We start from the raw sequence: 17,627 nt of genomic DNA on the forward strand, positions 1-17,627 counted from the left end.
TCTACATCTACATTTATACTCCGCAAGCCACCCAACAGTGTGTGGCGGAGGGCACTTTACGTGCCACTGTCATTACCTCCCTTTCCTGTTCGACTCGCATATGATTCGAGGGAAGAACGACTGCCAGAAAGCCTCCATGCGTGCTCGAATCTCTCTAATTTTACAATCATGATCTCCTCGGGAGGTATAAGGAGGGGGAAGCAATATATTCGATACCTCATCCAGAAACGAACCCTCTCGAAACCTGGACATCAAGCTACACCACGATGCAGAGCACCTCTCTTGCAGAGTCTGCCACTTGAGTTTGCTAAACATCTCCGCAATGCTATCACACCTACTAAATAACCCTGTGACAAAACGCGCCGCTCTTCTTTGGATCTTCTCTATCTCCTCTGTCAACCTGACCTGGTACGGATCCCACACTGATGAGCAATACTCAAGTATAGGTTGAACGAGTGTTTTGTAAGCCACCTCTTTTGTTGATGGACTACATTTTCTAAGGACTCTCCCAACGAGTCTTAATCTGGCACCCGCCTTACCAACAATTAATTGTATATGATCATTCCACTTCAAATCGTTCTGCACGCACACTCCCAGATATTTTACAGAAGTAACTGCTACCAGTGTTTGTTCCACTATCATATAATCGTACAATAAACGATCCTTCTTTCTATGTATTCGCAATACATTACATTTGTCTATGTTAAGGGTCAGTTGCCACTCCCTGCACCAAGTGCCTATCTGCTGCAGATCTTCCTGCATTTCGCTGCAATTTTCTAATGCTGCGACTTCTCTGTTTACTACAGCATCATCCGCGAAAAGCTGCATGGAACTTCCAACACTATCTACTAGGTCATTTATATATATTGTGAAAAGCAATGGTCCCATAACACTCCCCTGCGGCATGCCAGAGGTTACTTTAACGTCTGTAGATGTCTCTCCATTGAGAACAACATGCTGTGTTCTGTTTGCTAAAAACTCTTCAATTCAGCCACACAGCTGGTCTGATATTCCGTAGGCTCTTACTTTGTTTATCAGGCAACAGTGCAGAACTGTATTGAATGCCTTCCAGAAGTCAAGGAAAATGGTACCTACCTGGGAGCCTGTATCTAATATTTTCTGGGTCTCATGAACAAATAAAACGAGTTGGGTCTCACACGATCGCTGTTTCCAGAATCCATGTTGATTCCTACAGAGTAGATTCTGGGTTTCCAGAAATGACATGATACACGAGCGAAAAACATGTTCTAAAATTCTACAACAGATTAATGTCAGAGATATAGGCCTATAGTTTTGCACATCTGCTCGACAACCCTTCTTGAAAACTGGAACTACCTGTGCTCTTTTCCAATCATTTGGCACCTTCCGTTCCTCTAGAGACTTGCAGTACACAGCTGTTAGAAGGGGGGCAAGTTCTTTCGCATACTCTGTGTAGAATCGAATTGGTATCCCGTCAGTCCACAGCTGTCACTCATTCCATGTGAAAATGTCTCTTCCTTACAGAATCACCGTATCTGAAGTGTATAGCAGGAGTTTTCAAAATATACCAATAATCTTATGAGAGCATTCATTGGCAGACAGTATTCTATCCAGCTCATCCATAAACAGATCTCCCATGCCGTCTCCTTCTCTGACATGAGTAAAACTGTTAACCAGCCACAGACCAGCACTCCTCTGATCACCCAGTATCACCCTGGCCTTGAAAAGCTCAACTCTGTCCTTCACCAGGGCTCCCATTACCTCTCACCATGCCCTGAGATGAAGGATATCCTACCCAAAATCCTACCCACATCCACCAAGAAAGTATTCCGCTGCCCACCCAACCTACAAAATCTCTTTACCATCCTTATTATTATCCTATTCCCAGTCCTGCATCCCATTAGTCATTCGCTTGTGGTCGTCCATGTGCAAGACTTGCCCCATACACCCACCCACTACCTCTTACTAAAGTCCAGTGACAGGCATTTCCTACTAAATAAAAGGCAGGGCCATATATGGAAGCAGCCTGTTGGTCACTATGAATGCAACGTCCTTATACAATTACAAAGAAATTTATTCCACATATTAGGGAAGTGACAATATGCCAGTGATTGGAATTACAGAACTGTACATTCAGTTTGACTGTGAGAATTCAGTACAGTGTGAGGCCGCCGTATGCTGCAGTCAGAGCCTCTACATATCATGGCATGGAATCAAAGAGGGCATGGATCTGTTGCTGGGGAACACACTGCCACGCGGTTTGTGAGTGCATCCACAAAGCATCTGCCCTGGTTGTAGGAGAACCAGAATAAACAAGTTGCCGACCAACCATATCTCAGACATACTCAATGGGCAATATGTGAGGTGATCATGCAGGCCAGGGAAGCAGTAGTACCCTTTGCTCATGGAAGAAAGCTTGCACATTTCTCATCACACCTGGCTGGGCATTGTCCTGCTTAAACATGGGATGTGGTGCTGCTGGAGAAGGGGTAGTGCACTGGCTCTAAAACCTCCATGATGTAATGGTTGCTGTTCAGATCACCCCCAATATTTAGAAGACTGGATTGCAAATCATAGCCAATGGCACCCCAAACCATCACTTGTGTGCTTGTCTGCTTTATTGCACAATAATGTAGTTTGGCCGACTGTGTTTGCCATGGTAGAATCTAACAAGTAAGTGGTCATCTGTGTAGGAAATGCTGAAGAGGGACTCATCCATAAGCACTTTATTTTGCCAGTGATTTTGTTCTACTCCCTTAGTATGTAAGGTGTTGATGGTTTCTGGTCGATGGAAGCCAACACAAGGCATTGTGCCACCCTTAGCAGATGTGTTGAAACATCAGTGCAGACACATAAATACCCACTGCAGTGCTCCAACATCAAGGCTACAGTGTGAATGAAGGTGTTCTGTTGTTTACAGATATGTGGACAAGATGGTAGTCATTCAGTGCTGGGGTCACATTTTGTGATAGAGCTCCCACTCATCTTCGTGTTCCACCCCCTTCTATCCATTGCTTCCACACATGCATCACAGTCATTGCAGCGTAGCTGTACAAGCCGCAATATCACGGTACCACAGGCCTGTTTCCCAGAAACCAATTATACTGCCCATTTGAACTGAATGACTTGCTGATATAGTGCCATTAACTTTGGCGAGGCCTACCAGCACTTGCTTGCATATTTCTACTGTTTAACAGGTCTGCACCAACTAAGCATTGTGTAATACTGACTCTTCTATCTGCTGGTTCCACACAACTCTCATTGCAGCATACCCTGTATCAGTCACTGTGTCAGGTACAAGAAACCCATTTCCCAGAGATTAATCATTCTGCCCATTTGAACTGAATCACAAGATGATATTGCACAATTTAATGCTGGTGAGCCATAACTGACAGTTACTTGACCATTTCTACTTTGTTTTATGGCTCTGCAGTGACTGATCATCATGACCTGTGTGGTCACACAATAGAGGGTACTGCTGGGCAAGTGTGTACTCCATATCTTTCCAATCTTAATCACTTATTACAGGTCCATTATTCCACATCCTCTGATTTTTGAGTGATTTTGAACATTCCTTCAGGATGTTGCCATTTTCACAAACATTTGTATAGATATATTTTGCTAGTGTCTGTTGGTTAAGCTAACAGCTATCTTGTGATACTCACATTGCCTTGTCCCCTACAACATCTCCAGAACAGTAGATAATTGCACCCAAGTTGATGGTATACTATTTGATTTCCAGAAGGCATCTGATAAAGCCCCACATTGATGCTTACTGTATGAAATATGATCTTACTGAAAATAGAACTATTTTTTTGACTAAACTGCAGACTTTTGAAAAGAGAGAACTCAACACAAAGTTTCTCAATGGGGCAAAACTGACTGATGAAAAAATATTTTGAAAGTGTCCCAGGAGATTCTAATAGTGCCATTAATATTCACGATTGTATATGACTGATCTTGTGCATGGCATTGGAAGCTTCGTAAGTCTGTTTGCAGATGATGCTGTTGCATATAAATAAGACAGTCTGCAGAGGATTGATACTTGGTATAGGGACTGTCAGTTAGTTGACCCTCAACATAAACATATAACTGCACATAAATAGGGGGAAAGACACATTATTGTAAAAACAATAACATGTCTGGGAGTATTTGTCTGTAACAACCTTAACCAGTGCAATCATATAAAACTAATTATAGGAAAAACAGGTGCCAGGCTGGGTAAGGACCATAAAATATCTGGGAGTATCTGTCCAAAACAACCCAAACTGGAACAGTCACATAAATCTAACTGTAGGAAAACCAGATGCCAGGCTGAGATTCGGGAGAAGAATCCTAAAGAAACATAATTCATCTCTCCATGAGGAAGCTTTAAAAAATCTTTGTTCAACTAGTTCTTTAGTATTGTTCGCTGGTATGAGAACTTAGCAGGAAGGATAAACATAAGAAATTCAGAAAATCCAAAGAAAATGTGTGTTTGTCATCAAGTCTTAATTTTGTAAGTACAAGAGCATCATGGAGATATTCATTTAACATTAGTGCCAAACATCGCATGGGGGTTTACACATAAAAATTCCAAAAGCATGCATTCCTGGAAGAGTCAGACAACACCTTACTTCATCCCTCATACATTTTGCAAATGACAGGAATGATAGGAAAATCAAGAAAAATTCCAACTCTTACTGATGCTTATCACATGTCATTTTTCCTCCTCAAGTCATTTTTCCATTGTTGGAATGGTTAATGATGTGAATTATAGTAATTAAATGAGGCTTTTTTTAAGTAATCTAGTAGAATAAATCTGGTCAGGACAATGTTATGGGATTTTTGTGACGTGTGAATCCATTAGAGTCATTGGGAGTTTGCTTACTGAAAAATTTACAGCCAAAACAGAGATGTCTTCTGGAGGAAGCAAAAGTGTCTTTTACAAAGCTTTTAACATGGAAGAGATGCTAGGTTGACTGTACACTGGGTACCTTCACATAATCCTCATATAACATGCATCTAGTGTTTGCTCTTCTGACTGCAAATCATTCATCCATTCAGTCAGATATAACTTTGAAGAATGAAATAATACTTTTTTTTTTCTTTTTTGCCCTTTACACCCCATTTGTGTATGTTTAGATTTTGCTGTTGGTTACTATTCCAAGCAGTACACTAATCTGTACATATTTCTCAATTTCTCTAGTATTTTCATTAGAGACTATTTCTCCATCAATGTTACTTTCATATTCAAAGAAACTTAAATAGTTACTGACATCATCATTTTAAATGTGTTACGAATAGCACTTCTGTTCACCCTGAGGGTGACTGCTGCCAGACATGAAATTTTCTGTCCAGTTACATGTCTAGCTGAAAGTGTATCACTTACTTGTAGAACAACAGTCATAAATTAAATTTTAAAGATCAAAATGTGAGGAACACAGCATGTACCTGACCTTTATTATTTTTCAAAATTTACGTATACACCTTGCAAGCCACTATAGACTGAGGTGACAAAAGTCATGGGTTAGTGACATGCACATATACAGATGTTGACAGTATTGTGTACACAAGCTATCAAAGGGCAGTGCATTAGCAGAGCTGTCTTTTGTACTCAGGTGATTCATGTGAAAAAGCTTCCAACATGATTATGGCCACATGGCGGAAATTAACAGACTTTGAACACAGAATTGTAGTTGGATCTATACACATGGGACACTCCATTTTGGAAATTGTTAGGGAATTCAGCATACCAAGACCCACAGTGTCAACAATGTGACAAGAATACCAGACTTCAGGCATTACCTCTCACCATGTACAACACGGCGGCTGATGGCCTCTGCTTAACTCCCGAGAGGAGTGGCGTTTGTGTAGAGTTGTCAGTGCTGCCAGACAAGCAACACTGCATGAAATAACTGCAGAAATTCAATTTGGATGCATGACAAACATATCCATTAGGATAGTACAGCGAAATTTGAGGTTAATGGGGTATGGCAGCAGACAACCGACGCAAGTGCCTTTGCTAACAGCACATCATCACCAGCAATGCCTCTCCTGCGCTCGTGACCATATCATTTACACCGTAGACAACTGAAAAACCATGGCCTCATCAGATGAGTCCTGATTTCAATTGGTAAGAGCTGACGGTAGGGTTCGAGTGTGGCACAGACGCGACAAAGCCATGGATGCAAGTTATCAACAGGACACTGCGCAAGCTCCATAATTGTGTGGGCTGTGTTTACATGGAATTGTCTCAATCCTCTAGTATAACTGAACTGATCATTGACTGGAAATGGTTACATTCGCTACTTGGAGACCATTTGCAGCCATTTATGGACTTCATGTTTCCAAACAATGATGACACTTTTATGGATCACAATGTGCCTTGTCACTGGGCCACTACTGTTCACAGTTGGTTTGGAGAACATTGTGGACAATTCAGGCAAATGAATTGGTCACCCACATCACATGACATGAATCGCATCGAACATTTATGGGACATGATTGAGAGGTCCATTTGTGGACAACATCCTACACTGGCAACACTTTCACAATCATGGACAGATATTGAGGTGGCATGACTCAATATTTCTGCAGGGAACTTCCAACAACTTGTGGAGTCCATGTCATATCCCATAGTGGCACTATGTCAGCAAAAGGAGGTCCGACATGAAATTTGGAGGTATCCCATGACTTTTCTCACCTAAGTGAACAGTTCTTAAAGAGAGCACTTTGTCAGTATTAATGATTCTGTACTATTTCATGTGTATATTGAGTGAAGGGAAAAAAGCTATATGAGAGAGACCATCAAGGTAGTAGATTTCTCACACACAGTTCCTTAAATACTGGAGCTTGGAGTTCTAAATTTACCCAACAAGGCACCACAAGAAAAATCTTGCCATTTTTCTAAACATTCCCTTCATTTCCATGAGTGTCACTGTTTCACTTTTGTACGGGCTGTCCAACTTTTAATGATCCTAGCGACATGCATCTGAACATGTTTTATGTAGCTATTTGATCTGGACTCCAAATTCTTAAAACTGGAAGTACTACACTCTGATTAAAATAACTTTGAACTGTCCATCATGTCATCCCCTGGCTTCATTTGGATGCAGTATGGAGGGACATAGGGTCAGCACATTGCTATCCTGGCCATTGTCAATTACACAGGCCTTGAAACCACTATTTCTCACTCAAGGAGCTCCACAATTGGCGTCAGGAGGCTGAGTACTTCATTCCCACAAAGAAAAAAAATCCCTGGTGGTACTAGAATTTGAACCAAGGCCCTCTACACAGCAGGCAGACACACTTTCCTTCTCATCGTGCCCAGTAAGTCTCCCCTGACTCAGGCTTATGGGTGACATTTCCAAACTCTTACCATTTCTTAGTCCTCACCAGTTCTTTTCCTTCACCCTCTTCCTTCCCCTTCAACCCTTCTGCCAGAAGAAGAAGCCATTGACTCTGAAAGCTTGAAAATTTCTGTATCTTTATATGTGTGTTCACCTGCTACTGTTCAATGAGCAGATTTTTTTTTATCTATGCAATTACATTATAGTTTCAAACCCTGACTACTTAACTACAGATGCATATTTCTTTGAAAGGCAATATTGATCCAGGCAAAGGAACTGTTATCCCGCTCCAATTCCAAAATATCATAGAAATCTATGGCAGTTATCAACTGTGTAGTAGTTCTATTGTTCTGCAGAGTGACCGTTGGTCCCAGCCACATTGAATCCATCACTGATATAGAACACTGCAGCATGCAGCAGCAAAAAATGCTGCTAGTTCTTCTGAACACTGAATGCAGAAGCTAACAGAATATCTATATTGTTATGTATTCTCTGAGTAAACCAATGGAATTCAGTATCTGTGAATGTTTTATTATGTATTCTTTTCAGCATTAAGTCTTGGTGAACAAGCACCTGCAACAGTCTTGTAATCTGTACACTTTCTAAGTCTCTGCTGCCCAATATCAGGCTTATCTCTTCATTTTGATTTTTTTTTCTCATATTGTATGTATTTTTTAGTTTCATGAAGTGTCAACTTCTTTGCCTTGGAGCGTGAATATGTGCCCGAGAACTTATTCAATACTATCAAAATTCCTTCATTTTACTTACTATTACACTTGTGGCATTTGCATACAGGGTGCGTTTGACTACCTTATATTTGTTCTCAAAATCATTTATGTAAAATGAGAGTGGCACTCCTGTTCAAACTTCCTTTGCATTGGACAACATTCTCATTTCATGCTTGTAATGAGCTGAAATAAGTTTCACAACCTGAGTCCATTTAGTGCTCCCTGGCTGTTTAAAAGAAATTCATCATTGACAGCAACAAAAGTTGTAGAAAAATCTAACTTCCCTCATATGATAGGTTGCTTTCTTTCTAAGTATCTAATTATTCTTCAGTGTTATTCATTTTTATCACTTATATGCTTTTATTTCATTTAATTTGATTGATGTTCAATAGCTTAGAGTCATTTAAGAATTTAGTTACACTGCTCCACCAGTCACTTTTGAAATATGAGAAATGGAGAAATATTCCCTGCCTGAATGAAAAATTCATGTAATGTGATTTTGATTGTGAATGACACTGGTCTTCATCTGCATTTGCTGATGTTACATGTTTTTCACTTGCTGTACTTTGTGTTCATTTGTTTAAAGTGTCTCTATAGACAGATCTTAGACACATGAATTTCTTATGATTTTTGAAGTTAAATATATGATATGCACTTAGCAATAATTATCAGTGCAATTGGACAGCTTTTGTTCCCTCATGTAAATCTCTTCGGTACTTTTCAATACATTTTTATGACTTTCAGAGTTTTTCTTTTTCATTTCTTTTTCATTTATACAATAATCAAAAAGATTACTGCAAACATACCAAAACAAAAACTGTTTGTATAGCTTACTTAACACACAATACATTACTGCACTGAAGGACTGCTGAAGTTAGGTTTTGCAGGAGTAGTTATCACAGTCATATTTTCTGATGAAGCCACAGGTCTTTAAATTTACCTCAGCTAGAGAATAAATAATCACTCACTTGCATATAAATATTAGTCACACAAAGATCATACAAACCTCCTCTCATCTTCTGTTTTTGTTTATACACCCACTTACAACCACAGGAGAAAAAGAGATTGGCAGATGGCTCACAGTGTTACTGAGAAAATGTGGATTAGTACTGGTGATAATCACAAAACCTTTGAGGCAGAGTGGAGAGTGGATGCAAGAGAAACAAGAGGAAGATGGAGTAGCCTGATGCAGGATCGAGAGGATGAAAGTAGAAATTGACCAGAGAAGAAAGGACAACAACAAAGGAGAATGCACAGTGTAAGAAGGTAGAAAGAGCAGGATAATGACTAGCAGCAGAGGATTAGGTCAGGGGGCTTAAGGGGACAGAAACTGTACTGGAGGGACAGCTCCCACCAGTCCAATTCAGAGAGCATAAAAATAATATAGTTACTGTAGAGGTCTGTAGTATTTGTTGAGGACAGCAGGTGTAGCAGTTGGTTTATTTTTGCTGTTAGTCACATTTAAATAGTGGCTTTTTGTGTTGGGAGACAATTGTTCAGACATCATAGTTTGATAGAAAGCTGCTCAGTAGCAGCACAACTGGTAGAAGACATGGCTCTTCCTCTGGTTGAATATCAAATGTCTGTTCAAATCTCAAATAGCATGTGATTTGTGGTTGTTACATCAGATCTTGCATCTGATCTGGGACATCTGCCAGGGAATGATTAATGGGGGGGAGGATTGGGAACAGGAGTGGCATATGGCATAATACCCTGATTTGATATTGCATGAATGACTGAATAAAACTTTGGGGAAAATCCTGAAGTTGACCCATAAAACATATTAGCATTGGCAAATGCAATCCACATACCCATGGCAGTGCCATGACCTTGTTTCTAGATTTAGCTTCAAGAGAGGTATAATTGTAGGTCACAATGTGGTTGGCTAAGGTGATAGAAGTGAAGATACATGTCAGCATGGCAGGTTCAAAAACATTTCTCCAAACAAGCAACTTATCATTTGGCACCACCTCCCTTCCCATGCCGCCCCCCCCCCCCCTCTCTCCCTTTGCCATTGTACTCTTTATCAATGTCAGTTCTTGCTATTAAATTTTATATGCACTGTACATAAGTCTTACATGTGGGCACCCCTGGCACACTTCTCAGGTTGGTGCATCAAGCGGCCACTATTAATTGTGATACGCCCCACATAGAAATCTCAATTTGGTTCTCCGAGCCGTGGCTTGTGTAATTTAGGCCTAAAACTTGTCCTTTGTGTCAGGAGGGCACGTTTTGTTGCCAGTCACTAGTTGGAACAGTCAAGAACAGTTTCCAATTATTTTAGTTTTCATACAAGAAGTATTTCAGTAACGTACTAGAGAATCATATGCAGCTAAACTTAATCCAAAGTAAATACAGTATTGCTAAGTGAAACACAGCTTTCAAAGTAAGCAGAGCAGTTGAATATTATTGACAAAGATTTTTAGAGAGATGTTAAGTTTCTTAAACCATTGTTTATACTGCTTTATATTTATTTCTATTTTGTGAATATGTTATTCACAGAATAATTTAGGGGTTTTTTCCCTTGAGTTTTGTTAGTATGCCAATCAGTAAAGCTGATAGATAGTTCTATGAGACATTTATTTTGCTGTCATGTGGTATTTTGATGTGTTTCCATCACGTAGCACAACAAGATGTTTGCAATTAAACAAAATAATTTTGCATCCTTGAAAATATTTTCCAACTGTAGAGGCTGTACAGATTTGAAGTGTGACAGATGTAAAATGTTGGTGAAATTTTGGGTCAATGACAAATTTAGAAAGGTCAGTGTCTTAAGGCAGATTAATGTTTCAATTTGTTTAGCTCTTGCCTCATTCAGACAGTGTCAACATAAATCTGTGTCCTGAGCTTACAACACAGGCACAGGCACAGGTACTCCCACAAACTAACCGCCACTGACTTCAAGGTGAGTTATGGTAAGAGCTTTAAATGGATCAGTGAGTATTCATCACACATCTTGTTATGTACAAGATCACTTTTGGACTGGCATACTCATGGCATGTTTTTACTAATGCTGCATTCACCTAATAGTTGATCAGGTTAACCATTTTCTTGTATTGTGTAAACAGTGGTTTAACTACACGAGTGGTATTTGGACATCCAGCCCTATGAAATTATATTAATTGCACACAGTACTGGCATTCCTGAATGCCCTTGATGAAAGCAGATGAGTATCCTGGTTACAGTGTGTGTACTATAAACTGACACGTCATTATCTTTATTTGCATGTGCCAATTGACACCCTGTGTGACAGCATTATATAATGTCTTACTGAAAATATTTGTTTACAGGGCTCATGCTCTTCCCCACAGGGAAAGAATAGATAGCAAGTGTTGCTGTCGTATGACAGTTTTCTGTAGATTTTCATGTAAAATCTGCTTTTCATAGAAAATTGGTTGCATGTGGGATGAATGTGAGTAAAAATGAGAAGCCAAAACCAAGTGCTTATTTTTACTATGCTGACAATATTTTGGCATACAAGGCAATGTGTGTTCCCAACCTCCAACCAAGACCTGTGTCTCGGTTCACCTATTTGAAGATGATCTGCCCTTATAGATCAGACATTTACCACAGTCCTTGAAAATGTGTTGTCATATACATCAATCAAGCAACTTGCATAATCAAACTCTAGTACCAGAAACATCAGTATAATACATAGCTTTCATAGTTTAGTAAAAATTTGCTTATCCAGGCAGTAACATACGAACATGGCATTACAGACAAATTAATAAATCAAAATGGCAGATTCAAGTTGAATAGTGTGTAGATATTCGCATTAGGTCTACTCAAAGCAGGCGACTGCTTGTCATGAAGCTAGTGGAAGTAGTAACTATTGCAAAGCATAGTACTGAAACTTTGGCTATCATATCCTTATCCTGTATTTGCTGAGACTTGATGCCACCAAGTGTACATAAAGACATCCTTGCCCTTCACACATGCTGTATCCTTCATTATGTGAATTCATTTGTTAATGGCAGCATAGTACGTTACTGAAATATTGTGTAATGTTGCAGCTTCACCTGACTGGAAACTGAAAACCATGTAGGTTCCCCAGGACAGCTTTAGACCATATTCAAGAAGTTTTTGATGTGCACATATTCATTGGTCATTGTAAAATACTCCCTCTAGTTTCCCCTTTTACTGTTTTATTGCATTTAATTTAAACTTTTTGAATTTCCATTCCTCTGTTGTTACTTTATGTGTGACCTAACTGTTTCCAGCAATTAAACTTTCAAGTACTGCTCAGTTTTCTGACATATGAATTATCCTATGCCCAAACAGGTTCCAACAAGTAAGAAGCCTCGTCCACGCCCCCAAGTGCAGAATGATGTGGATGTTGAGATATTGGCACGCAACAATGACTTAGTGAAAGTCAACACTGTGACATTAGTCAGTTGGCTTCGACAGAAAAATGTACCCTGCAAAGTAAAAGACAAGAAAGGGGACCTAGTAGAAAAAGTGATGAATTATCTTAACAGTCAGAAAAATGATAGTCATTAATGCTTTGCACAGTAACAATTCTGATGAAGTCTTTCAGTGATATTTTATGAAGTTTTATTTGTTCAAATGGGATTTTACTACTATTTCTCATTTTATAGTGCACAGTTTTAGAATACAGTCAGTCCTAAGAGTGTGTGGAAATACAATGTCAGACGAAAAGTTTTTATTGTGAAAAATAATGAAAGTCTTTACTTCAACTTCAGTATAACATTTGATCGTATACATGATAATGTGATATGCATTGCACAACAATCTTAGCATAATTTCCTGTGTGAATCAGTGTGAAAATGCAATAAGCCTTTTTAAAATATTCAGTCAGCTAACTACAGTTTTTCATGCCAATTTCGTGCTATAACAATTTTTCCCCAAAAAAAGCTCATTTCTATAGAGCCATATTTTTTCTCATGTACAAAGATGTTGTTTTGAGTATCATGGTTAGATCAAGCTGTCAATGAAAAGTTCAGTTCTTAATTGTAAACAGTAAATATGTAATCTTTCTAACAGAGAATAAACTGCATTTATCAATGAAATGATAAATATTACACTACTCTTAATATGTCCTTTGACTTTTCATTGCTCTTTTGTTGCTTCATGGGTAACCTAAATTGTCAAGCTTTCAAGTCCTGCTGAATTTTATGACACATGAACCATTATATGCCTGAAGAGATAAATGTAATGCCTCCATTGTAGTAATAAGCTGTAGTAGGAGCAGGAACACAGAAACCCATTTACCAAATAATTCACCTTTTGTTCAATTTTTGCCGTATGTAATACATTTTATACTGTCTGCTTGGTCTGCCTTTTTTATACATCCCCTTTATTTCTCTTTTTACAACTACATTGTACTTTTATTAATATTCTGTCCAGATGTTTCCCTGTAGCACCATAGTTAGATCTAATCAATCTACTATACCTCATTAAATACCTTGACTTTTGCACAAAACTTAGGCAAGTTGCCACCTTTCCATTCTAACATAATTCTGTTCTTATCAGTACTACATGAGACATGCATCTTTCGCCAAGTGTGACACAAAGCTACAGACCAATGGCCTACAGCATCCTTAGTTCATACTTTATTGCAAATGGCTTGATGCGTTAAGCTCTGCAACTCCCCAGACTATATGTATTACAGGTCATCCAAAGATCAACTGACTGCTAAATGAAGAGGTCAGCAGAAGACAGTGCCAACACACAAGAAAAGCTGTACTGAGTTATTGCATTTTATATGTTTGATTAATTACAAAGACAACACCATAAATACAATAAGACAAAGCAATTTGTGTAGTAGGTAGTTCTTTCTAGTAGTAGATAAAGAACTTCTTGTTATCAGCATGTGATGCATTCAGGTGGGACGGGGGGGGGGGGGGGGGGGGGGGGGGGTCAGGATCAGACTAATCCTTACTAAACTAAGGGTTGTTACTTTCTTCAGCTGACAATGTTGTTTACAGACTTGAGGTTCCTGCTTGCAAATGATCAATGTGTTAGCTCATTTTGTTGAGCCCAAGATGAGAGATATAGAAGTACTCAGGCCTAGGCTGAGTCCACTGTGGTCTTAGTTTTGCCAAGGTTTAGCACTATTCATGTCTGCAAAATCCCTTCAGGCAGCTTACCATGGACTTTCTTGTTGGAGGCAATGCTGCCACGTACTGGTTCCCCAGAAATTGATGTTTTGGGCCGGGTGGAAGACTGTTGGTAATTAAAACATCAGAGAACCACAAAAAGACTGCATTTGCATATCCAGGCTAAGCTGATGTTATCCCTGCATTCAGATAAAATTGAAATACCTTATATCGCAGTTGACCGATATGATCCTATTACATTTTTTAGAAGTGGTTCCATTCTGTTGTTTACAAATCAGGTCCAAAATTTATAATTTACATCAAATAGGTTCTTAGTATTTGCGACAAAATTTCATTGACAGTTGTTATGTCTGACTGCCCCTCTATATAAAGATCTGTGTGACATTTGCGCACAACCTCTTTAATTTCATTAGTATCTTACATCTACTGTTCATCCTTCAGTTTCATAATAAGTCCCTCCCTGAATACCAGATTATATGAAATACAGCTATTTTTCTCACGCACAATGTCATTTTCATTCTGTGCACATATCCAGAGTCCTGTCATATATTTCTGGACTAAGACTGTTATTTTAGACTAAGTTCTCAGAAAGAGAGAAAAAATAGTACTCTACTGGTATTTTTGCCAATGCTTTGGAGTTCTGGAAAACTGTATAATGCATTCTTTAATTTTTGGTTTAATATATTCTGTTTACCATATCTGTATGTTGTATGTTCCTAGTGAGCTGTGGCATCCGTTCTAAATTTATGTAATTTCCTGTTCGAGGTCAATTTCCTGGAGCAAGGAATTGTTTGCCTTGGCCAGAAAAGACATTGTTTATATTTGTGGTATGATGTCAGAAAGTTACAAGACAGATTCTGCAAGTACCTTTGTTGTACATGAATACAAGTACAGCATATATTCCATTGAGTTCACTGGCGGTACATCAGCCCACATAAGTTTAGGTATACAATTCAGATTGAGCTGAATATCCTCCATTCCAGGTTTATGTATTAAAGTCTGGAGCTCTTCACATGAATTAAAGTTGGTGTGTTGTCTTGTAGAAACAGATACAGCCTCCACCTATTATTACCTTTGCCTAAATGTATGTTAACATGTTGAATGCTGCACCCATACTGACAGATGTTTCACTGCTAGGCCAGGCCATGGCATCAAACATGATGCCCTGTTGTTACCACCAGTGGGCACAAAGACATTAGGTGTAAAGCTCTGCTGTGGCTGCCACCAGCCTCATGGCAGTGTGTATGTGATGACAGTTGTCTATGAAAGAAGTCTCTTCTATTTGCTCTCTCTGTGCTTCCCATGGCTGCATATACATTAATGTTACACTTTATTTGGGCTGCAGTTTCTCTACCACATTCTAAAATTACCTGTGCATCACATAGCATTCCTAACTCATTCCAGACCTTAAGAATCGCATCATACCCAAGTATATAAACAATTATGTATGTCTTGTCTTCTTGTAAAATTACTTCTATCCTTGTGGGATGAACATAACAATTCAAGCACTGTATCCTATTTACTTTTGCTATAATCTGGACAGCAAAAGAAATTTCTAGATAGGAGACAGAGCTGTTACTAGCTTCCAGTTGTCAGTACTGCCTGAAAACAAACCGTAGGCATCTAAAACTGTGAAAACAATCCCCTGACAGTATGTGCCACTCTTACCTGGTTCTTCTCCCTCTCTTCTATCAGTTCTACATTGTGAGGTTTCCAGATTGGTGAACAATGTTCAAGAACTGGTAGAACAAGTGCCTTATAAGCCTCTTCCTACATGGACAATTTACATTTCTCTTTAGGTTCTTCCTATGAATCTGTCTGGCATCTGTATTTCTTACTATTTGTTTTACATGGCCATTCCATTTAAGGTCGTTGTGGGTAGTGACCCTTGGATATCTTGTGGTAGATATTGTTTCGAGCAATTTGTCAAATAGTGTACTCGCACAGTAGCAAGTTTATTTTCCTATGATGCACATTATGCTACATTTATTCACGTTCAGGATCATCTTGCAGAGCATGCACCATCCATCAATTCTCTGTAGATCATCCAGCAAATTGATACTGTCTTTTTGTGTTGCTGCTTTCTTATAGACAACCACATCACCTGCAACCAGTCTTAATGAGCTTTCGAAGCTTTCTACTAGATCCTTTATATACACTGTAAACAGCAACCGTCCTATCACACCTCATTGGGGTAGTCTGGAAATTACCTTTACATCTGTTGATTTTGTTCTGTTAAAGGTACATTCACATCTGGGACTTGTGTCAGTGCAAGTATGCCTGACATGTATACACATCTCCAGGATGTGCATCACAACTTGTAAGAGCACACTGCTTGCAAGTATCAATGCATCTGGTGGTGCAAAGCTTTCAGACTGTGAGATGGCTTCCCAAGACTATATTTTTATGTGCTGGTGCACTTGCCCTTTTGGATGAAGAAAGGAAAATCCACAAAACACCATGAATACAACAATGAACTCCACAGAACACAAGATCAAATAGGCATTTTTAAACAAATATGGCAGCACAATGCCAAGGATGGTACTGCCCATTTGCAACTTCTGTGACATGTCAAGTATTTCACGAAAAATCTGTAGACATCATGTAAATACGACTTTTATAAGTGGGCAGTTCTGCATACATGTTGGGTGAACTTTTGTATGAGAGGACGAATTGCAACATCAGATTGACATCGTGCTCATACAAGTTGCGATACATGTATTCCAGTGTAAATGTCCCTTACAAGCAACATGTTGAGTTCTATGTAGGAGGTGGTCTTGGATCCTGTTGCAAAATCTTGTCTGATACTGTGTAACCTTTTTTTCCTCCTCCTCCTCCCCCCCCCCCCCCCCCCCCCCCCCCATGGCTTCATCCAGTTATCTATTTGCATCACTGGGACACACACTCACTGAACAATGCTTCAGTTCATGGGAATATGTACAAAAATGGCTCGCAGACTGGTTCACTTCAAAATAAAACTTACTTTTTTTTGCATGCCCTTCTAGCCTACCAGAGATGGGAGAAATGTATAAATAGCAGTGGAGATTTTTGAGTAAAATATTGTTTATCAGCTTCAAACAACAGATGTGTAATAATTGCAACCCAATTCTGATTTCAAACTTCTACACCTGGTACTGTACAGTATTTAGTAACTGGCACAGACATTGAGATCAAGTTTCATTTCTCACATGAATTTAACAGGAACAGTTTAGACAATTTCAGTATCCAATAATTTCTAAATTTAGACATTAAATACTTGTGTATTGTGCACAATGTACTGTTACTTGAAACATTTTGCCATATTGTATCCAAAGCATGAAAGTCAACTATAGAGAGAGAGAGGGGGGGGGGGGGGGGGAGGGGAGGGGGGTGCACAACATGAAGAAGGGCAGGAAAGAAACAGACACTTTCATGCACAGATTTTACATCAAGTGTACAAATAAATACATCTTATGTACAATAAAAACAAAACTTTTAAAAATCTATGAATACATTGGAAATGTACATCT

At 39.1% G+C, this 17,627-nt stretch overlaps 1 protein-coding gene across 1 annotated transcript in view; it reads left to right on the top strand.

Moving 5' to 3' along the window:
• Positions 1-12,538, top strand: part of LOC126455972 (uncharacterized protein C18orf63-like) — a 136,831-nt gene extending 124,293 nt beyond the window's left edge. The window contains exon 8 of the mRNA XM_050091729.1: positions 12,320-12,538. Coding sequence (XP_049947686.1) covers positions 12,320-12,538 — 219 coding nt within the window. The remainder of the gene's footprint in view (positions 1-12,319) is intronic.
• Positions 12,539-17,627: the final 5,089 nt, after the last annotated feature.

Source organism: Schistocerca serialis, chromosome 2 (assembly GCF_023864345.2).
Source record: "Schistocerca serialis cubense isolate TAMUIC-IGC-003099 chromosome 2, iqSchSeri2.2, whole genome shotgun sequence".
In the NCBI taxonomy this organism is placed as follows: Eukaryota; Metazoa; Arthropoda; class Insecta; order Orthoptera; family Acrididae; genus Schistocerca; species Schistocerca serialis.